The 23,529-nt window shown below is 41.9% G+C and overlaps 1 protein-coding gene across 1 annotated transcript; it reads right to left on the bottom strand.

Moving 5' to 3' along the window:
- Window positions 1–4,719: 4,719 nt before the first annotated feature.
- On the bottom strand, window positions 4,720–22,543 carry KRCC1 (lysine rich coiled-coil 1; the record flags this gene model as incomplete). Its single annotated transcript, XM_080638274.1, has 7 exons — window positions 4,720–5,521; window positions 6,977–7,076; window positions 8,563–8,811; window positions 9,508–9,679; window positions 9,769–9,855; window positions 11,493–11,599; window positions 22,504–22,543. 7 exons carry the CDS (start codon window positions 22,541–22,543, stop codon window positions 4,720–4,722), a joined length of 1,557 nt encoding a protein of 518 aa, XP_080494400.1.
- Between the last annotated feature and the right edge of the window lie 986 nt (window positions 22,544–23,529).

Below are 23,529 nucleotides of genomic sequence, written 5' to 3'. Positions count from 1 at the left end.
GTAGCAGTCATTTTTTCTGCTGGTGCAGCACTGTGGTTTTGACTTTCGGCCTGGGAAAAATATTGATAAAGCCGATGTTTTCAGTTGCTGGTCAGAATGTTTACCCTGACCAAGGACTTTGTGAGTCTCATGCTCTGCCAGGGAGGAGGAGAAGCCGGGAGGAAGCAGGGACAGGACACCTGACCCAAACTAACCAAAGAGGTATTCCATACCACAGCACGTCATGCCTAGGATGTAACTGAAAGTACCCGGAACAGCTGGAACACTGGGGGGTGGGGCGAGGTACCGGTTGGTGAGCGGTTGTATTCTCTTCCTTGTTATTTCCTTTATCATTATTATTATTGGTGGTAGCAGTAGTGATTTGTGTTATACCTTAGTTATTAAACTGTTCTTATCTCAACCCGTGGGAGTTGCATCCTTTTGATTCTCCTCCCCGTCCCTCCAGAAGCGGAGGGAAGAAAGGTGGGGGGGGGAAGTGGACTTCGTGGTTCTGATTTACGGCCTGGGCTTAAACCACGACAGACACGATACGGAGATGCATCAAAAGGAGCGTGACCAGAAGGTCAAAGGAGGTGATCCTGCCCCTCTGCTCTGCTCTTGTGAGACCCCACCTGGAGCATTGTGTGCAGTTCTGGTGTCCTCAACATAAAAAGGACATGGAACTGTTGGAACAAGTCCAGAGGAGGCCACGAGGATGATCAGGGGACTGGAGCACCTCCCATATGAAGACAGGCTGAGAAAGTTGGGGCTGTTCAGCCTGGAGAAGAGAAGGCTGCGTGAAGACCTCAGAGCAGCCTTCCAGTATCTGAAGGGGGGCTATAAGGGTGCTGGAGATGGACCCTTTATTAGGGACTGTAGTGATAGGACAAGAGGGAAACTGGCAGCAGCAGTCAGCTTCAGTTGTATGATTCTGTGATTCAGGGGCACAGCATGGGCAGGACAAATCTGCCAGAGTCCCCTTCTCCACCCTTTGTAGATAAAAAAGAGCCATTGGAAGAATAAAGTACCTGATCCAGGCGACCTGGTGAAGCAGGGACAGACAAACTTGTGATGCAGGAGCCTTCATTTAAGCTCAGCAGTTGTAACAGCAGTTTAGCCACAATCAAACCTGTAACAGCAGTTTTAGCCTTGGTTTTGTGCCCTGCTGCATGTACACAGCTTTAACTTGCCTTTGTGATATACAGCTGTTCTTTCATAAAGCCAAGCAGCACACAGGTTTACTGAAAGAGGAGACACATCACATTTAGTGTTTCACAGAGGAATTCTTATACCTGCATAAACCACCATTGACTCCAAGGGGTCTTCAGGCAGATCTGCAAGTCTTTCTGCTCAGAAAGATCTGTGGCTGAATTTGTTTCCCCAATCAGGACTGTAATGCTTTGGCAGTTTTAATGGGAGGAACAGATGAGCAGAATTAGCTTTATTACAGTCAGTGTGGATCCCTTTGCTAGTGAGGAATGGAAAAAGACGCATTTACACTAAAGGGTAAGTAATATCATTAATCTCTGTGCCTAGCATTGTAAAACGCATAGCATGTAGATAACTATTGGTACAGATGTGAAAGGTTTGGAACAAGGCAATCAGGAAACACAGGAACAATAATTGTTATTTATGGCCTTAGAAAATTGGCTATCACATATCTAAATGAGAGCTGTAAGTCATTTCTGCTAGATGAGAACCTGCTATGGCTCATTTAGAGCATTTACATGAGAGATTAATCATTTTTTAATCAAAATGTGGCAAGAACACTTCTTCAGGGATCTTATCTTTCATGTTTGATACCAGGAAACTTTGTTTAGAGCTATTCAACTTAGTTTGTGCAACCACTTTCCAGTAGGTGGGTGAGGAAGGTATGGAGTTCAAGCACGGATTTGGGAATGATCACTGAGAAAACCAAAACCATCTCTTTGCTCTGTCAACTCATGCTTTTACTATGTTTTCAGAGGCATTAATTTCCTGACTTCCAAAAGTGCAACTTGAGAAACAAGTAAATTGGTACTTCCCTTCCTGGTGCATAAGTGGAGTACTACGTTGCGGCCTTTCCATCTGCTGGAGGTCTGTTTTCTTAAATTGACTTCCTAAGGCAAGGAGGTGTATGTGACCGTATGGAGCAGGGTTCCCCTACCAATGAAGACACTGGCCATATTTGTACAAGCCTATTTGACAGAGTGGCAGAAATAGCAAAGAGATCTTACAATGCCTTCAACTAGATGTTTCGAGAGCAGAGAAAGTCATTATTTGTCTTACATGGGAGCAAGCTGCAGTGCTGCTCATGTTATGCTCACTGCAAAGAGTAGATACAGGAGAGCACTTGAAAACCTCCCCAGTTACACTGTAGGACAATACAGGCAGCCTGCAGTTGGCAGCTTACAATAGCTCACAACCATCATCAGTAGCATAAATAAATGATGTTTGCCCAATAATGAGAAAAGCGGTTATTAATGTTTGACCTGAAACTTCCTCATCAGATGAACAAACACTAAGGAAAGCCATGGAAACTATCCTTGGAAAGATACAGAAAGGCATGTAACTCTTGAGTGAGGAAAAAGAGCACTGAAGAAAGCAGAGGCATCATCAGCCTCAAACAAAGACAAGGAGAGATTAGGAAATGGGACCAGAACAAGGACCCTATGTACACTTAAAACTTAATGCTGAATCTCCATGGAGCTTTGAGTTCAGGTTCCTGAGACTCCTGAGAAATGAATTGTTATTGGCACCTACATGCTCCTGCTCAGCGCTGTTCAGCTGTACCTGTATCTAGTTCAACTTGTCTGTTAGAGGACGGACTGAGTTACTTGATGGCTCAGATGTGAACTACTCAGATTTATAACTTTACCAGCAGCAGGAAAATCTAAATCCAAGATTGCAATCGACCACAAAACACAAATCCTGAAAAAAATGAAGCAGACTACATTGTTTTCAATGCTTTTCTGCCTACTTCTTATACTTGCAAAACCAAAACTAAGACAAATCAGACAGGCTTGAGGGCCCTGGTCTCTGCTCCATCCCACACCACAACAACCCACAACAGAAAGTTTCAGTTGGGCAGCGTTACTCTGAGCAGCAGCTCAGCACAGGTGCCTCTACAAACAGATTAACCCAGGGGAAAGTGCAGCCTGAGCAGTGCAAAAGAAGGGCGTGACGGCTTTGAGATCCCACATCAAGGCTTAGAAAACCTTCCTTAGAACCTGCAGGCAGTAAGAGAGATGTTAAATGGTGTCTTATGAAATTGCTTTAAAATGATCACTTGTCGGAACTTAACTGTATTTACTCAGTCCAGCGGCTTTCAGTAAGACATCACACAGGCTTCAAATCCTCTACACAATCCCAGCTCAACAGCGCAGAGATCATGTAATTCTCTTCTTGGGCATCCTGCCTGTCCCTGGCTCTGTAGACACTGCTGCATTTCCAGTGTCCGTGGCTTACTGAAGGTCTCATCTGAGAGTCCTGGGAGCAACACAAGAGCCTGAACCCCATCATCTCAGTTTCTCAATTAATTGCATATATGTAGGACATCAGTGCTTATGCCACAATGGCATAAATCCATGAATGAAGGTGTGGTGTCATGACATTTAAAATGGGAATACAAAGCTGTTCCTGGTTTTTCAGGATATGGTTTGGATCACAAACCTTGGGTCACAAATGTTCCATTCCTTCTGTACATCACTTTGAGTGAATGAATCAGAACATAGCCTTGTAGAATCATAGAAACATAAAATCATAGAATAGTTAGGGTTGGAAAGGACCTTAAGATCACCCAGTTCCATCCCCCCTGCCATGAGCAGGGACACCTCACACTAGACCATGCCACCCAAGGCTTTGTCCAGCCTGGCCTTGAACACTGCCAGGAATGGAGCATTCACTATTTCGTTGGGCAATCCCATTCCAGTGCCTCACCACCCTCACAGTGAAGAACTTCTTCATTATATCTAACCTAAACTTTCCCTGTTTAAGCTTGAACCCATCACCCCTTGTCCTATCGCTACAGTCCCTGATGAAGAGTCCCTCCCCAGCATCCTTGTAGGCCCCCTTCAGACACTGGAAGCTGCTATGAGGCCTCCATGCAGCTTCTCTTCTCCAGGCTGAACAGCCCCAACTTTCTTAGCCTGTCTTCACTGGCCTCATGTTTGCACCTTTTCTGTGTTTCCTAAATTAAACTAAAAATGAGGAATACAATCAGAAAAAATTACTAGACAATGTACATCTGACAATCATTTGCATGTTTAATGGGCTCATTTTCCATTCACAACTGGGTGACAAGCCAAAACAATACCAACACCCCAAAGACCCAACAGCAAGTAAGATCTGGAACCAAAAGCCTTTCACATTCTCCTTCTGGCACAGAAATGGTGACAGACATGGCTGGGAACACTGTAGTGAACAATAACAGACACCTCAACAGTAGGCACCATTAACAGCAGAAATAACCTACATATGGTGAAATTCCAACAGTATTCTCTAAACTACTGCCCTGTATTTTGTGGTATATTCCAGGACAGATTACAAGCTTTTAAACTCACATAACTGCAATGGCTACTGTATATGTAAGATTAAAACTGACTTCTAACTACTGCCACAACATTTCAGAAGACAGGATTGTTCTCACTCCCAGATTAGAACAAAACCTTTTGTTTTAAAACCCCAAAAACCTGATATTATGGTATCAAACGGGTGAGTCTACAAACAGAATCAACTTCTTAAAGCTAAGCAAAACCTTTATCAATATCCCAAAGGTTCACCCCAAAGTAGCTCCTCTTCTATTTTGCCCTCCCTTTGTGGCTTCTCTTTATCCTCCTCGGGATTTTTGCTGGTTTTTTCAGCAGGGCTCTCTTTAAGTATTTTGTCTTTATAAGGTCTTGATTTCTTCTTACTCACTAAGCCCATCTCAATTTTCATTTTCTTTTGTTTCTCATTCAACTTCTCCTTTTCTTTTCCAACATCTGCACCTTCACTACTTTTCTTTCTTTTCCACTTTGAGGCTTCTTTCTCATACTTCACCTCTTCACTGATGGATTCTTCCTCCTCCTTGAAACATTTTATCTGAGATTTCTGTTCTTTTCTGTAGGAATTGGTGGAAGTTTCAGCAAGTGTAAGGCTGTACCAGTCTATAGGCTCTGCAGCCAACAGACTGAAGCTCTTATCACTGATGATGGCCACCTCAGATTGCTCTTCTTTACAGTATCCCTTGTTATAGCAACAATTAGGTGTCATTTCTAGTGTGTGCTCACATGCTGATGGCCAACTTGGTGATCTCTTTTCCCCAGTATTTGCAGGTGACTGGGTGTTTGAGATAAGGCTGGAATGTCCTTGTTGACACTTGGAGTTTGAAGTTATAAACTCATCAAGGTCACCTTCACCTTCAATGTTTGTATCTTGACTCCATTTCTCTTCTACTTTTACTAAACACCCCCTTGGCTCTTGCCCTTTAGCCTCCTGAACTTCAATGCAATCCATTAATTCATCTTGCCAGAAGTCACGGGTTTTGTTTGGTTTCTGCATGAGATTAGCCAGCTTTGTTTCTCTGCATAAATTGGACAGAAAGTCTTAGTTATTAATACTGACTGATTTCACTGGCATCTGTTGAGTTAAAATAAACAGGTCACATTTCCAGAGATAGAAAAAGAACATATTCCAAGTGTGCTGTTCTGTGTAACCACATGAACCCTGTTACACTCAATTGTATCTGTAAAGCTGAAGTTCCGGGGTTCAAATTCTACTCTTTGTGAAAACTAAAAATCCAGAATAACTTCCTGAACATCAAATGAGTTTCTTGTGAGCTGAGATGCTGCAGGAATAAGATGCTTTTCAAATGACTGTATACATTTTAAAACTACCCCTAAACCCCCAAATTTAATATTCTCTCTTATGAGCTGATCTCCAATTAGCTGCAGATAAGAAGCAATTACATTAAATACTGGCAAGTAATGAAGTTACTAATTTCTTTATGAGATCCATCCTATTGAACTGTCTCAGTACACTGATTTCAGGCAAGCTGCGTGACTCCACAGAAGCAACCAACCTGGATGGCTAAAACCCCAACAAGGTAAATGTGGTCCCGAAGGCAAAACTACTTTTCAGTTTATATTCTATTCTCTCTTTCCTCAGGCTGGAAGATAAAGTGTTAGATGACAAAGAGATTCCCTGAAGGGCAGCTCCAAAGACCCATACCTTAAATGTATTTTGTTCTGCCTTAATTCACCAGCTTTATACATTCATTTTGTTAAACTGTAGACCTGTAGCAGTTTCCTATCTTTTCTGTCTTTGGAGACTCTAATCCTGTTCACTAAGCAAATGTTTGAAGTCATATCACTTCTACATCAGTGTCTTGTGATTATATTATTATTGTGCCTTCACTTAAAACATGTCTTATCAAAATATTTATCTTGTAAGCAGTTTTGATATTTAGCCTACAAACGCAGTTCTTAGTTCACCACAATATCCATTCTGCAATTAACAGTCTACAAGCCCTCTTCTGGGTAAAAGGGAAAACACAAGAGCTATCATCTATCCCATAAATTATCTCATGCCAAATGTAAGACACATGTTCATGAATTTTGAAAACAACACAACTGATAGAGACTTGGTGCTCTTCAGGATTATGGTCTTCTTTGCCCTGCCAATAGGAAACTCTAAGATCAGATCATTTCCTTTTAGACTGAGCACTGAAGATGCTGTACGAAAATAGGTGCTGCTATCCCCAGACAGCAAAATAAGTGGGGAAACTCTACAGGTTTCAGGACTTTTCCTGTGGGTTGTCACTGAAGATGCAACTGGGAGAACTCTAACACTGAATGTCAGCGACAAGTATGATGCTTAAATGGACAGTGCACCTTAAAACCAGTAAACCAACCTACCCCAATAGCAACAACCCCCCCCCCCAAGCTAATCAAAGTCATTTAACAGCAAACAACAGGACTAATGGAAAAGTCTGAAGCGAAAAACTTCTAGTATAGTAACAAAAGACTTATTGACTTACGTAATCCTGTGCTTCTTTCCTTGCAGGTGGGACTGGTATGTTTCTATAGATGTAAGAGTGACATGACATACGGAGCAAATGTAATAACCAACTCCAATTGCTGCAAAGAAGGAACATGTAAGTTTGAGAGACTGCAACTGAATAGCAAAATTCAAAGCATATCACAATCCCATCCCATGCAAAAGTCCTAACATAATGACATAAACAGTGTTTATGGACAGATATAGTCTCTGCTGCAGTTTTACACTAGAATAATAACTTATGAAGGGAGCTGGTAAGGTGTCCAGCTGCAATGTAACCATGGTTTAAACACTACCAGAGAGTATATTTTTGATGACTGAAGTGATCCAACATAATGCCAGCAGCTGCTGTCAAGTGCTGATGAGAAGGAACTGTATTGAAAAATTCAATACTATTGTAAATACCTGACCCAAAGCAAGCACCAACAGATACCAGCCCAGTCAGTCCAGAATTAACTAAAATGAGATCAGTTTAAACACTACCTGTTCAAATGTTCATGCAGCTTTGGTTCAACTCTGAGAAGAGGGAACTGTCCATACAGTACACTATGAATATGATACATGGAGCCTCAGGCAAATATAACATAAGATCAGATGAGGAAACACCTTGTGCTTTCTAGGTTGTCATTTTCTCCTACAGGCTATGCCAACCATAGACCTATGTATTCTGAAATCAGAGAGAAACGCTTTTCCCCATGCAAACCTAAGAGCTCCATCCATTAGCAGCATTAATTCCAATGGGCTATTGCTTTGCACCAAAGCATATAATTTAAATTATAGCATGACTTAATGAGAACTGTTAACAATGACTTTTGACTATCAGGTAGGCATTTTAATTCCTTACTAAAGAAAGCATTGACAGTTCTGTTGCATAGGACCATATGATGCCCTCTCAGAATTAATGGAAGCTGCACAGCAACAGCCCTGGCTTTGGACACAGTTCTTGAGCTGCAGACAGCCCTAATGGGAGGCTGGGGAACAATGATTGTTCAGGAAATAGATTTCCTTATGTGTGAAGACTGAAACAAATCTGACAAGCAGTTCCATGAATAAAAGATTAAGGGAAGACATGACACCAGTTTTCAATTATTTAAAGAATGAGACAAAAAAGAAACAAATGATTCAATTCCTGTGCCTGCTTCTTGTTCTGTGCATAGTGAAGAAATACACTGTGGTCAGAGAAAGCTGAGTTCAATGTTAGTAGGAGGTTTTAACATTGAGAAGAGCAGGGACATGTTCCTTAGGGAGGCTGTGGAGTTATCAGCATAAATGGTTTTTAAGAACAAGGTGGATGAACATCTTAAGAATGACACAGACAAAACTGATCCTGGCCTTGGATTTAAGGGACAGGGGTATTGTCTGTAACCCTCTGAATTTGATTACAGAACTCAGAGACAGAACTTTAACAGCTCACAGACCAAATAGAAAGGAAAAAATGAACTTGTTCTCTAGCACAGGAGAAGCCTATCATTTCCTTGCACACATCAGAGTAGTTCCTTGCACAAATCAAAAGTGAGAACCCAAAATACACTCAGAGATTGCAACACTTGCTCACATTCTGCTTACCACTTGTGTTGGATTCTGCAGGGACAGCTTTGTCTCCCAGCTCCTCCAATAGCTTTTTCCGTGCTTCGCTTCTTCTGTGTTTCTTACCATTATAATGCTGCTGGGCTATAACTGGATTATTAAAGGAAGCACAGCAGAGCCTGCAGAACTTGTTTGGATCATTGAACTTCAACCTTGTGTTGGAGGGTGATGAAGACTCTTCAGCTCCTGAAGGCTGCAAGGGCTTCTCACCCAATGGCTGCTGTAAAGCTGGAGACATGGAAGCAGAGACAGCACAGGGAAGGCTAAAACAATTCCAAGGAACAAAACAGACCGCAGAACAATCTGCTGCCTGCTGAACTACTTTCAAGAGACTATAAAGTATCTTAGTCCTTGATATGAATGTACAGACTAATACGGAACATAACCCTGGAATATTCAGAACCATTAGATACCTAAAAATCAGCTGTTTGATGACGGGTAACTCTAAGGTCCTTATACAGTCCAAGAAGAGAGATGAACCCTTGCAGAGGGTGATTCAGAGCATATAAACTGTGCTTCACCCTTAAATACAGTTCAGCAACTTTTACAAGACTAACACCAGTTCAGTGTTGCTCATGGACTGTTGTTTTAATTTCTTATCATATTCATTTATGAGAGGAACAACTTGTTGGCACTGCGGTGAATTCTCAGAACAATGATCACCTTCCATTAATAAAAAAAATGAGTAATATTTGCTTTTAGTTTCAGTCAATGAAATGGAATTTGAAAGCAAGGTTCCATGGCTTCAGAGCTGTGCAGGGGAGCATCATTGTTTATTCACCTATGTAGTTACTACAAGACAGCTCCACAACTCTGGCAGCATTGAAAAGCATAGAGACATGGCAAGTGTAGGAAGATACTTCCCTGTATTTGTGTCAGAGAGTGACAGGAAAACACACACAGCGCAAACTCTTTAGTCCTTACCAGGAACAATCTGCATGCCCTGTGTTGGCATGTGGGCTTCCTTGGAGAAATGCTTCACGTTTTTAGCATGGGTCTTTCCCAAGTAGTGAGACAAAGTATCGACTGGGGAAGTAAACAACATGTTGCAGAGACTGCAGTACTTGTACTTGTCTACTACTTTACTCTCATCCATCTGAAAGCAGACAAGGCCAAGCTCCGTTAGAAGCATTCACTGAAGCATACAAGGAAAAACTTTATTTAGCAATGAAGAGGAACAGTTACCTGAAAATCGATACCATCTGTTTTCTTCTGCCTCTTATCTCCATGCGTTTGGAGGTAAATATGAACTTTCTGAGCATGTTTTTTGCCCTGGGAAGAAAAGAATTACTCCTGTTTCAGTAATAAGGATCCACACAAGTGATATATCCAGTGACTGGGATTCTAGTCATCAAAACCTACTTTCAACATTTGCCAAACTGCATTTGTATAAAGCAGAGCCACAAGTGGACAAATGCCAGCTCATGGCACAATACTATACTTTAATCAATAATATAGTACTTAGCTTTACTCAGAGCATTTTGCCTCAAGCAGCCTTTGGAGTCATTTACTTTCAACTCTTTGGGGAATCAAAAATGCTGACATGTCCCCTTACAAACAGGGATGCTAAAATAGGCAAGGAAAGGAAATGAACGCAGCCATGCCACAAAGCCAGTCTGCTGTGCTGCTTTACCACTGAGCCTGGGGGCTTGATATCAAGGCTGTCCCCTGTCCTGACACAGAAGAATGACAGGCAATGACTTACCTGAGAAGTCTAGTCTCCCCAGACAGTCAGTGGAGAGGTTTCCCTGGAAAGCTGAGTTACAGTATCTCCAGCTTAGAGTCAGCCTGTGGAGTTTCCTGCACCTTTCTACCGAGGATACAACAGTTCAGGTAACTAACATTGGGTGTTAATGTATACTTCCCTCAGAGGCAATTACTTTTTAATTCTTAGATGCTCTTTCAATCCGTAACCTTCAAACTCTTGCACTTGTAATACACCCTCATGCTAACCTATACAGTGGGAACCTACAAAGCAAAAGAATTGCCTTCTCTGATGTGATGCTTTTCAGATGCCTTTTAAGGATAACAGGATAACAATATTATCAAAGAGGAAGGGGTCCTATCATACCTGGCTAGTTAATACAAGCGAGGAAAAGAAAAAGTTACTTATTTTCATCACTTTGATCTATAAGGGTGAATCAGGTAAGTTTACAATTGCATCCATCATCCTCAGCTGGATTTAGATCCAAGAAACAAAGCATCAAACTGAGGGTCTGAACCCTGTCAAGTCCTAACAGCACAACTGCTGCTTAAGTCACATCGAAGTAAGTAAATACAACACCTTGCAAGACCTGAGTTTTAATCATGTGAATAGCAAGAAAGACTCTGACAGCAAGTGACTGTGCAAAGCTTTAAAGCTTTAAAGTGCATCTTTAACTTTTTAAAGACAGAAAAAAGCAAAAATGCCCGTGCCTGCAAACCTGCACACCCTCAAGGCCAAGCTCCAAACTAAAGCATACTTGCCCACGGCTACAGCAATATCCCAAGGCACACAGTTTGTCCAAGAAATGCCTTCAGTGTGGTTCATACAACCTGCCTCAAGCAAACAATGGTGTACAGAGCAGCACATGTATTGCTGGGTGAAGAGTCAGGAGCATGACCTTGATCCTCCATAGCACTGCCCTGTGCTGTACGTATGTCCTGCATCATGTGGTACAGAATTGCTTCAATTCCATATACAGCATGACCTAAATTTGCTCAGTTCCTTCTGAAGTCATGCTACAATAGGCAGCTGATTGCCCTTCACTACCACTGAACCCACAATCTGCACAACATTCAAGTCTGGTTAATGTCTAAAGCCAAGCATAAGCCTTGAGAAACACACTATAAAAAGACTTCTGTAACACTACACAGAAACCCCAAACAAACCAAAGCTCCAGTGCTAGAAGAAATCCTATCCAGCCTACCTTGTAGTGTGATATCCTTTCAGGCTCAAACTGCAGCACTGCCCTGCAAACCTTACAGAAAGCGTCGGTGAAAAGGTTTTTCCTTGTTGCTTCATCTAAAATGTCCTCTAAATGGAAACAGCAAAAGACAAAAATTAGCAAATTAGCCACTTTTTAGGACAAGATATGTTTGCATGTGTTTGCTCACACAAAACATCAAACCCTTCGACATTCATATGCAGCAGCAGATGAAGGAACCAATGTTCACCCACTGAATCAGACAGGCCTCACGGTGGCTTCAAATAAATGCTGTAAAGCCACTGAAACCTTCCTACTTACCAAACTACTGCTCTCACGGGTGCATAATGTATTACTATAAGAGTACCTGGGCTTTAAAAACACAGAGACTCTTCACTGGGTTGTCAATCTGCTTCAAAGAGGCCACAATGTCATAAATACTTGACTAACAGTTTAAAAAGAACAACTTTAGTGGACTGGATCACACAGTCAGTTAAATATGGGAATATTCCTTAAAGAAGAGATTTATAGAAAGTCTGGCAGTAGCTCACTGCATGAGAAAGGCCAGGAGCTCTCAGATGCTTAGGGAGGTTATACAAATGTGCCCTGCAGCAATTTAACTGATTTAGTTATATGGGAAAAGTTGCGCCAATAGCTTGTTCGATTTTCTTTACCCTTTTCCCAGTTAACTCATGGCCTTTCTACACTTTAATTCATACTAACATTGGCCCAGACTTGAAGCTATTCCTGAATAATCATATGTGCAGGCACATTTGAACTTGCTCTAAAAAGCACTTAAAAGTAGTACCAACATCATGTCAGCTGAGAATTAAACACACCCTTCACAGGAGCACAGCTGTGCTAGCAAAACCCTCACAAAGATAAAGCTACATCCCCACTCCTGTTCTTTCTCAACATACTTCAGTTCATTAAAGAGGCCAGTTTAACTTACACAGCTTGAAACACCTCTCTGATACAGTATGCTTTCAAGGAGCAAGTCTACCCATGCTGTACACCACCAAAGCTGCTTCTGTGCTGGCAAACTCTGACTACCTATTTCTTTTTCATCCCTAGAAGGTCACACTAAATCCAGCTAAGCTGGGATTCCACTTCTTGGTATGCCCTGCTCTTAAAAATAAGCCACAGTTGAAAACAAAAATAAAGGAAGCCACGTAACTACTGTTCAACTAAACCATGCTCTTCAAATGAAGCTGAGGTCAAAGAGAAAATATTGGGGAAAGTATTGTGATGTCTTAACTTTATGGGTTTAAACTGAAACAGGGGAAGTTCAGGTCAGATATAAAGTAGTTCTTCACTGGGAGGGTGGTGAGGCACTGGAACAGGTTGCCCAAAGAAGTGGAAAATTCTCCACCCCTGGCAGTGTTCAAGGCCAGGCTGGACAGAACCTTGGGTGGCACGGTTTAGTGTGAGGTGTCCCTGCCCATGGCAGCGGGTTGGAACTTGATGATCTTAAGGTCTCTTCCAACCCAAACCATTCTATGATTCTGTAACTGAGCTTCAGCCTCTCAGTCTACCCAATGGTCCATCCTGGAAGCCATGTATAGAGCAGCTGGCTTTCCATGCTTTGCACACAACCTGGAGCAGAAAGCACTGCTCCCTGTGGTCTCAAGGTTCAGTACCAAAAAGGCATCTAGAAAGCCATAAAGGCAATCAGCCTTCACTATTATTTCTAAAGATTGCTCTCTGGGCCCCTTGCCAAATTAAAGTCCAAGGGAACATTAAAAACCAGAATCAAATACTGTGTATTGTGTTCTGTAACTAATAATGATGCTAAGCTGTGGGATGATCAGTTAACAAATGATTAAGGAAGGACTAGCGTCTACCCAGTCCCCTGGGACAACACATGACTGCCACCTTGGCACAAGCAAAAAGCTTTGCGAAGAGCATGAATTTTGGTACAAGCTGTATACTTTTTATATATATACTGTATACTTTAACCAAGCTGGAATGTAGCTCCAGTGGAAGCCCGAAACAAGGAATGCCAACCATGTGCAACCAGCTGAAAATCTATCAGCAGCTCTATGGGCACTGAGAAAACCCAAGGAATGGCAGACACAGAGATCTTTCTCAGCCTGTGTGCATGGCCAACTCCACTCTGCCTTCCCAAAGTGGAATGTTTAACATACACGTTTTAATAAAGTTGGCTCCGATAAGGCTTCTGGCTGTGATTGCCATGATGACTGGGTATCAAAATGCCACTCTTTGGCATGGTTTACCAATGAAAGAATTCACCTTCTAATAAAACCTTTATTTCATGAGGTACAAAGGCCAGGTGCCTTGTCCTTTAGAGCTTTTGTATTCTGTAGTACGACCCATCCAGAAAAGCTCACTACTCTACAGTTATTGATTCACATAACTTAATCCCTTCAAACAGAGGAGCGAATGATGGACACAATAACTTGACTTGATACACAAGAAAATCCAATGACTCGGTTTTGGGCATTAGATGAAAGTCCATCTTGCACCCAAAGCACATGAATTGCCAATGTCTGTAGCAGAAAAAGCCACTTAGAGAGGAAAATTACACCAGTTTGCTCAAGTGTACTGAGCTGTAAAACCAGCTCCCTAGAGAAAGATAAATGGAACTGGAGTGTAACCAGGCACAAGGCTATGAAATGCTATTATCACACTATTTCAATTTGCATAGCTTCTTACTGTAAAACACATCTCTGTTTCAAAGACAGACTTCTTTATATTACTTAAGGACACTATCCTAAGCATGTTTTCCTTGACTTAGCAGTGAATTCCACAGGCTTCTTGGTGGACAAAACCCAATGAATGCTTGCTACAAAAATACCCTAAAAACATAATAACATGAAAAATAAAGAACATTAGAATGTGAAATTAAACTTGCTTTTTCTTGGCTGACCACTGCAGAGAAAAGCTTGGATTACAGGGAGCAGAAGCCTGGTTGTCCAAGTAACTTTTTGTTGTGCCTCTTGGAGCCATCCTGAACCCTGTTGTGTCCTTGTCCTCAATGGCATTTTGTACTACCTGATGAATTGCACTAAAATATATTCTAGAGATGTTTCAAATATTGCTCTTTATTGTTACAAAAGCCATTTTCATTCCTCAATATTGTGAAAAGGTGACAAGATTTGACTTAAGATTCTTCTTTGGAAACTTATTACATCTTAGCTCTCTTTTCATAATACTGTGTCTTCTATTTCTCATTAAGTCTTTCCATTTTTCACCTCTTGTCTTCCCCCTGCTTTAGCTCGGTCTTTTCTCAAGCTAATGTTATGCTACTCCAGCTGAGTCAGCAGTGATGAATGCAGTTACCATAATCTCAGTGAAGTCTCTTCCAACTTCAGTCTAACACTTGTAGCATTGTTAAACCCAAGAATTGATTTCGCCCCCTACAAGAAAAATAGCTACAAAAATAAAGACACAGAGTTCACAACATTTGTCTTCATTTTGGACCCTTAAAGATTTGCTCTACTCAGTTTTTCTCCATGGTCACAAGATGACTATTAACACGTATCACATGAAACAGGCAGGGTTCCCAAACAATAACTTGGCTGGGGAACACAGACCAGCACCATGAGAATGGGAATGTATTGCGCTTTAATGCAGCTCTTGGCTTTCACATGCTGTTACATTAGCAAATACATGGGAATTCAGCTCCAGCTTTGACAGTACGATACTGCCAAGCACAGCATAACCTCACCTGCTTTCCTTAAGGCAAACAAGGCTAGAACATCCCGATCTACAAGCAGGATACAGCAGCAGCTAGTAAAGTTGGTCAGGAGCACAGCTACCCAGCACTTCTGAGAACGCTGGGTTGCCACTTCTAAAACCCCTGATCTGACAATTTCAGCCTCAAACCACATGAAAACCTGTACATATAACCAGAGCCTTTTGTTTTTTATTTTCTGTATGGTTAGTGGATTTTTAGGCGCATACATATGCCTTGGATAATGTATTTCTACCCAGTCTTCTGATAAACTGCATGGAGACAGGTTCAGGGATAAACTGATGTGTCTCTCATTTAAATCCCAATCAGGCAGCAAGTTGTAAATGGTTTTCAGTTCAGTCAGGGCAACTGCGGGCTCCTTCCCAATGGCAAACACACACATCAACAGCCTTTGCTAAATGACACATCACTGCTCCTTTTCAGAGAAGGGTCACAAACCAGTCTGCCCTTTCTCCTTTTATCTGTGCCTCAAGACCATTTGCAACACACAGAAATGACAGAGCATAGGGAAATCTATGCTACTGCTGCTAGTTCCATAAATATTAAGCTGAACATGAGGCCTTCAGCTTTCAGACTGACATTTTTCCTGGCAACTAGGAAAACTTTTGTAAAAGAAATAGTTCCCCTTACGGTTTGCAACCCTACTACCAGAAACCTTTCAGAGAATCAAGCAAAAGCAGTGGCCTTGCACAACTGCCACAGTGACCTTTTTATGCCTCCAAAATGTTTAAATAGAGGTATCGGTACCATGAATTTGGAGCAACTGTTCGGATCAACTTTCTGTCATGAAATGGTTCACTGTAGAACAGACCAACTGCTGTTTGTCACAAAGGGTCTGCTCCTTAATAAAAGGATGTGGGTAAAAATGTTTTAGAAATATAAGACATGAGATTGCTTTTTATTTTTTTTAAGAAAAGATACAATCATTGATGCTGTGTGATTAAGTCAACCAGTAATTTTCAGTGTGGTTTTCCCTTTACTTTTAGGCTACTCCCCAAAACAGCTGTTTGTTTGTCAACAGCCCACAGTTTGGAGGAATAACAGGTCTCTGGACTATCTGGAGCCATTAATCCAGCCTCCTATTTACTAATCACCCAAGGGCAATATTTTCTCCTGTGATTCTTAGTAGGTCTTAGGTCTGTCCTTTCCTCAGCTGTATTATGAACCCTGTGGTACCTTGCACTGCCACAGACATGCTGTGAGATCTCATGTTCTGTGAAGTCCACTGACATCCTAAGACAAGACATATTATAGCAACAGCAAATATTAACAGCAGTTTATGTATCTCAAAGGATGCACAAAGTGAAGCAGCCCAAAGAGGTTTCTGGCAATCAAAGGATGAATCTGATCCCATCGAAATGCTAAGAAGAGCTTTGCAAGTGACTTTAGCAGGGCTGATTAACCTCAGATAATCACAAATTCCCATTAAAGGAAGTGCAAAGATTTCTCAAAGATTTAACTCCATGTTCACGGAAAGCGTGGAGCAGTGTAACGATTCCCCCTGGCTTCTGGGCTCAGAAATCCCACCAGATTGGAACTTCTCTTCAATAATGGGCTTGTTTTCAGAGTCACCTCAGAGCAACGACTGGTCCTGGGCAGCATAGCTTCTGAAAGCACAGATGATCCACACTTCATTGGTGCTTGCAGATGTTAGCATCATGTAAGGCTGTCACTAAAAGACAGAAGGTCTCATACAGTAGATTAAAATGATTAGCTTTGAGGCTTCAGTAGGCTTGAGGGTGCTCTGTTTACAGGAAGATATATGACTACACAGGGCTGAAAACAAGAGTGCAGTGCTGGATTTACAAGTGTTTAGAAAACCAAGAGTGGTTAAAGCCCCCTTTTAGTGGGTAGAGTACAAGCATTACAAGAGGAGAAAAGAAGCTTCTGCTCTGGTCTAAGGTGGCACCGACCACAGCAAAAGGACGCACACAAACAGAAAGGAGCCAGGATGAGAATGGACAATTGCAGTAATACGAGGCTGCACGTGTTTGCTATGTGTATGTAGAGATTTCTTACTTCAAGGAAATTATCAGCTCACCAACATACCATCTGCCTCACCTGTAGAATTTGCTTTGCTCCATTATCCTTCCTAAGCTCTTAAGAAATACTTCTTTTCAGAGGGAACAGGGCTGAGAAATATACCTGTCAAAGCTGATTAGATGGAATGAGAAATGAGCATTCAAGTACCACCCAGGCACAAAGGGGGAAATCCAGTAATAAAACAGGTAACATTTCCTGTTTCATCATGTATGCCCAGAAGGAAAACATGACAGTATAGACTTCCATGAATGTACTGTCTATAAGCTATCCTTAAAACAGAAGGTATTCACACAAAAAAAGAGAAAATATTATTGTTGCTGGACTGCAAAAACAGAAGAAATCAGAGCCTGGAGACAACGCTTCTCTAAGTGATGACCCATGTTAGAACCAACATAGCCCTAAAGGAAAAACTAGACAAACAGGTGAAGTTTTCCATTTTCTTTTCAAAGAAAGGAATCAAATATCAGTTATTCTTTTCAACTATTAATTCTCAGCAATCACTATAGTATTTCTGTGATTACTTCAGCTCTTTACTGTGATTCAAGAGCTTAAAATCCAGGACACAGAATACGTGCCAGAAAGATTATTTTTATCAAACAAAATGTCTATAAAATGCAAAAAAAAAAAAAAAAAGCAAAACACACACATACATAAGTAATTCTGTATTCTTTCTTGGTTTTGTAACACAATTTATGGTATTCATCCGAGATACTTGGGCATTTTCATAACAGGCTGTTTTACAATCAGAGTCAAATTCCAGATGCACTGCAGAGACTATGCAGCCCTAACAGAGAAGGCAGGCAGAAGTGGGAGGAAGTAAGAGAGGGCAAGGCTGGAAAGATAGATTATGCCTCTGCACAGAGAAATGGGACAAGGTGAATTCATTTGGTTATATGGCAGGGGTTGGAACTAGATGATCTTATGGTCCTTTCCAATCCAAACCATTCCATAATTCTCTGAGTCTATAATGATTTCCTTGCTGTTTCTTGATTCTCTGTTATGATCTTAAAAGCACATCTTCAATCTTCTTTAATGTTAAATCTTCAATGGCACAGCAATTCAATAAAACTCTGATGTAAGAAGACTTAGGGACATTTTAACTTTATTGTACTTGCATATTTTACTACTTGGGAGACGTTCAAGGATGTCTTCTTAACTTTAAACGTTTGCTATCTGCTTTCTTACTTTTGCTAAGTTAATTGTAGAGGAATCTTTGTGGTGTGCCATATAGGAAAGGCAGGGGAAGAAAAAGTCTTCCCTCAGGGCAGTATAAATGTGGTAGGAAAAATACTAACATTAATTAAAATGTCAGAAACCAAGTAATTTCAAAAAGCCTCCTCAGCCCAGGATTTTCTACCACTTGATTAAAAAGGAAATGCTCCAAGCTTCAGTCTATTATTAATGTTTCTTTTCCAATTCTTGAGGGTAGAGAAGACATAAAGCAGAACAATGTAGTAAAGAAAAAAGTCTAGGCTAGACAAATCCCTTAAGGCAAAGGCATAAAGTTTCAAGTAGAAAGTACTAAACCCACAAAATGACAGAGCTAAATTCTGCCCTCAAACAGCACCAGCATTTTAATGAGAAATGGATGGATTCACATGAATCAAGTTCAACAACTGCAAGTCCTCAAGAGCAAATATTGACCCACGTATTTTCTTCATTTTACAAGCCCTTTCCTGTGGTTGGCTCCAAGGCACAAGCAGTGGGGGTGGAGCATCTTACCAGGCTACTACCTGTCAGCCTCACGGTAACTGAGGGTGCATGCTGAAGCCTGTCCCAGCTGCAAAGTAGAATAGGTTAATATACATCATGTGCACTATATTAATTTTCTTTATTCTGCAAGCAAGAAAGGCAAGAACCTGCACACACAGTTACCTTAGCTGACAGGTTGTAACTGCACCAGATGTGCAAACCCTGCTGCTTGTCATCAGGCAATTGTATTACTACTCTGTAACAAGACGAAAGATGAATAAGAGCTTCAGTGCTTACAGAAGATCAGCTGTCCAAAACTATCAGTAAACAGCACCCCTGAGACCCAGTCACTTTTGGTTGTGGTACAGCAGGACAGCACAGTCCCTGTACAGCAGGAATCAGAAAGCAGTCTCAGAAATAACATAAGGTATCCACAGATACCCAGGGAAAGTGCAGGCAAAGATAACAAACTTTAAACCTCTTATCAAATGCGCTGAGCTGCAGTATTACAGCACTGTGTTCCCTATATGAGGGAAGCTGAACCAGAGAGATTTTGATTCCCGCAGTTAGGTGCAAAGATATTTCTCCAAGGAAATGACACTGTAGTAGCACTAAATTTTCATTTTCTCAGTGAGTTTAGGCACCGAATATCCTTTTGAATGATTCTTTGCTTTGTTTTCAAAGCTCAGATGATCAGAAAAAGTGAAATGCCAAACTGGACTTTCTTGGTTGGAAGCAAATGCTGTTAATGCCAGCACTGCATGTTTCCATAAAATAGTTTCATCACTCAAACTAGATTTTCCCCCACAGACTATATAACAAGTGAGCTTACAAGCAGTTATATGCATCTTTTAGTACTACATATTATCACGGATTTGACTAGGACACATGGCTAAGCCTGCACACATGCAGGCGGCCTTTGAAGCGTATAGCTACACTACCAAAAGAGGGATTAAACCCAGTGTTGCTCAAACCTTCTCAAATGTACAAACTAAACCAAAGCAGTGCTAAAAGCCTTGATAAATGGATCTGTGATCTGCTCCGACTCACAACAGCAGCTTAGAACCGATGTGAAAACAATGCTCCCCCTTCTGCCGAAGGTGAGCAAGGAACAAGAGACTGCCTGCTTCTATAGCGCTCTCAAGTCAGCCAGGACACAGAAAGCATTTTAAAGCATTAAGATCGAAACAACCTTCAATAATAAAAATAAGGTGTCCACTTCTTGCAACACAGTTCCCTGATTCTCTTCATTTTTCTCCCTATTGGTCCACGTCTTCTTGTTCTCACACTTCTCTGTCCCTGCTGAGCATCACATTGACCTCTGCTCCCTGCATCCCATCACACCCACCAGAGCTGGGCCAGCCTCTCACAGCTGAAGCAGACTGAGATCAGCTATTCAGCTTCTACCAGCAAAAAAGCTGTACTTTTTTCAAGTGTCAAATCATTTTACTGCAATAAATTGCTCAGGATTTCAGAAAACAAGTCTTTGGGTTTTGCTTTTTGTTTCTGCGAGCATAGTTTTATCAGGCCATACTTTACTTCTTGAAACACACATCAAAATATGAACAGGGTGCAACTGAAGGCCAATTAAGTCTGTGCTGGGTGGTTGGTTCCTTCTGAAAAAGAATCTAATGCATTAGACTTATTTAACACTGTAGGATAAGCTGATAGTTTCCTTGCCAGGCATCAAGTTATTTCTGTTGGATAACAGACCCTTTCCCCTTTCCACTCTGTCATGGTTGAACCTATCTTGGGTCTTAAGAACACCTAAGAAATACACCTCCCACTCTCCACTTTGTAAACTCTCTGAGGCAGGTTAAGACAAGTTACTCACCCTTCTGCCCAGCTCCCTCCTGACATATAAATGCTCCCATACAACTGTATCATAGTAGTTTGTGCAATGTTATTTCTCAGCCTACTCTCAGGGCTGCTTAAGATAGGCTTGTGGAATGTGGGGTGAGAAAAATATAAGCAGTGAATTCATACCCTACTATTCCTCCCCCCCCTCCATTAGTGATGATGTGTAGACTGAAAAAGGAGGAAGAGGGGAAAATTAGTCATTCATAGCATGAGAGCACTATAAACTGAGTCTAGAAGAAGAATGCACAGTTGTAACTAAAGATTACCTACACTTTCACAGGTACCCAGGGTTTTTATCTTGTTGCCACTGAGCCAAAAGTAACCCCTTATGCTAAAAGATACAAACAAAAATCCCCATGGGGTCTGTGTGTGTAGAAAGGAGCATGATCTACAGCCACAGAAAGCCTCCAAAGCCAAAAGTACTGTTAATTTTCTTTACGAAATTGATACCTTCCCTTCCCAACAGGCTATCAAACCATAATATCCAGTCCCACAGCTCTGTTTGGCACAGGTAGGAACTGACAAGCACAAGCAGTAGTCCTTTGTGTCTGGCTCATGACAAAACCTGCACCAGCTGTGCACTAAAAAGAAGGATTTGAACTACCTCTGGACACCAAGAATTTAGGAAACACAACCTCCAGACCCTGAAATTCCCTTGAAATTCCCAAGAGGTCAAAATCTTTCTAAAGTTAAAAGCTTTGCTGTTAACACACCGAAGCCCATTTTGGAGCTCAGGAACATGATGAAATAGGTGTGAAAAATGGAACTGAAAACCTAAACACAGCAAGACTGCATTCCTAACTTGCCCCAAGTATATTCTTTTGAAGAGAATACGTACTTGTGCTGTTTTTTCCCTCCAGAAAGCTGTTTAAAATAGCTGTCAGTGTTCTACAGAGAGTGATTCTTTCCACTGGAGTTATTTCTGTTCAACAGCACTACTAAATGTAACTGACAATGGGGAAACCTCTGTTAAAGGATGTTTCACATACTTAATAAAAAGAAAAAGGCTTATGTTTATGCATTGCTAAATGTGTGGCTTTTCTTTTTTTAACTTGATTTTTATTATACGATTGATAATGCTCATAAACCACTGCGCAAAGCCTTTCAACATGAAGTCGTTTATACTCATACTTGGTGTTCCTGGAAGCTCAACACTCATTTTGGGGCGCTATTTGCTAGATTTCAACAGGTTGATGTCTCTCTCGGGAGAGATTATCAGGGAAGGAGAGGACATGGAAAGCTCCCATCACTTTAAGCTTCACTTCCAGGGCTCCACATCACAGCCGTGGTATATAAGAACAACCTATTTGCCATGTTTAGTTTATGAGGGTAGAGCAAGGCCTCTTTGCACTATAGAATTAAATGTAAGACTGACTTTTACAAGCTGTATACCAAATAGTTTGGGTCTACTGCAGGCACCCCGCTGCTCCTTCCACATGCAAAACACAGACAAGACTCACACTGCAGAGAGTTGGAACTACATTGAAAGTCCCTTCCAACCCAAACTGTTCTGTGATTCTATGACTGCATTTTACTCCTTTGGCACCAAACTCCCATCACTTTTTCACTGCTGGCATCATGAAAACATGCTTTATTTCACAGGGAGAACGGCTCTAACACGCCATTACCTCACTGTGACAGGCCTCTGCCACCACTTCCCCTCACGGCCCCTATGGCTCCGCAGGGCCACGCCTGACTCACCTGTGAGGAGGGCGGGAGCCTCCTCACCCCGCTCCTCCATGGGCCCGCCTGGGAGCCGCCGCCACAGCCGCTCTTCAGGGCCCCTTTCGGGGCTGCGACCTTAACGGCCCGCAGCTGCCGGCCCTCCCGCACCGAGCTCGCCCCGCGGGCCGCCTGCACCCGGCACCGGCCCCTCGGGCTCTATAACCCGCCCCTCGCGGTGGGCACCGTAACCCGGCTGCGCCTGCCCTCAGTGGCTGCCCCGGCTCGGCCTCCCTTCAGGGTCCACAGCCCGCCAGGCTGAGGGGGGGCTTCTTGGAGCTGCCTGGCAGCTGCCTCATGGATGCCCAATAGCTGCTAATAACTGCCAGTATCAGCCTAGTATCTACATCACAACTACTGGTAACTGCCTCATGCTGTTCAATAGCTACTAGTAGCTAACAGTAACAGCCTAGTATATGCCTTACAACTGCTAGTAACTGTCTCATAACTGTTCAATTGCCACTAGTAACTACCAGTATCAGTTTAGTGTATACACCACAACTGCTAGTAACTGCCTCATGCTGTTCAATAGCTACTAGTAGCCAACAGTAACAGCCTAGTATATGCCTTACAACTGCTAGTAACTGTCTCGTAACTGTTCAATTGCCACTAGTGACTACCAGTATCAGTCTAGTATATGTCTCACACCTAGTAACTGCCTCACAGCTGCCCAATAGCTGCTAGTAACTACCAGTAACAGCCTAATATCTGCCTCACAACTACTAACAACTGCCTCAGAACTCCCCAATAGCTACTAGTGACTGCCAGCATCAGCCTAGCATCTGCCTCACAACTACTAGTAACTGCCTCATAACTCCCCCATAGCTACTAGTAATTACCAGTATCAGTCTAATATCTGCATCACAACTATTAGTAACTGCTGCATAACTGCTCGATAGTTACTAGTAATTATCAGTATCAGTCTAGTATCTGCATCACAGCTACTAACTGCCTTGTAAATGCCTCATAACTACTAGTACCTCATAACTGCCCAGTAACTAGTAG

Source organism: Psittacula echo (genome assembly GCF_963264785.1).
Source record: "Psittacula echo genome assembly, chromosome: 1".
In the NCBI taxonomy this organism is placed as follows: Eukaryota; Metazoa; Chordata; class Aves; order Psittaciformes; family Psittacidae; genus Psittacula; species Psittacula echo.
This window is presented reverse-complemented; position numbering and strand designations above follow the sequence as displayed.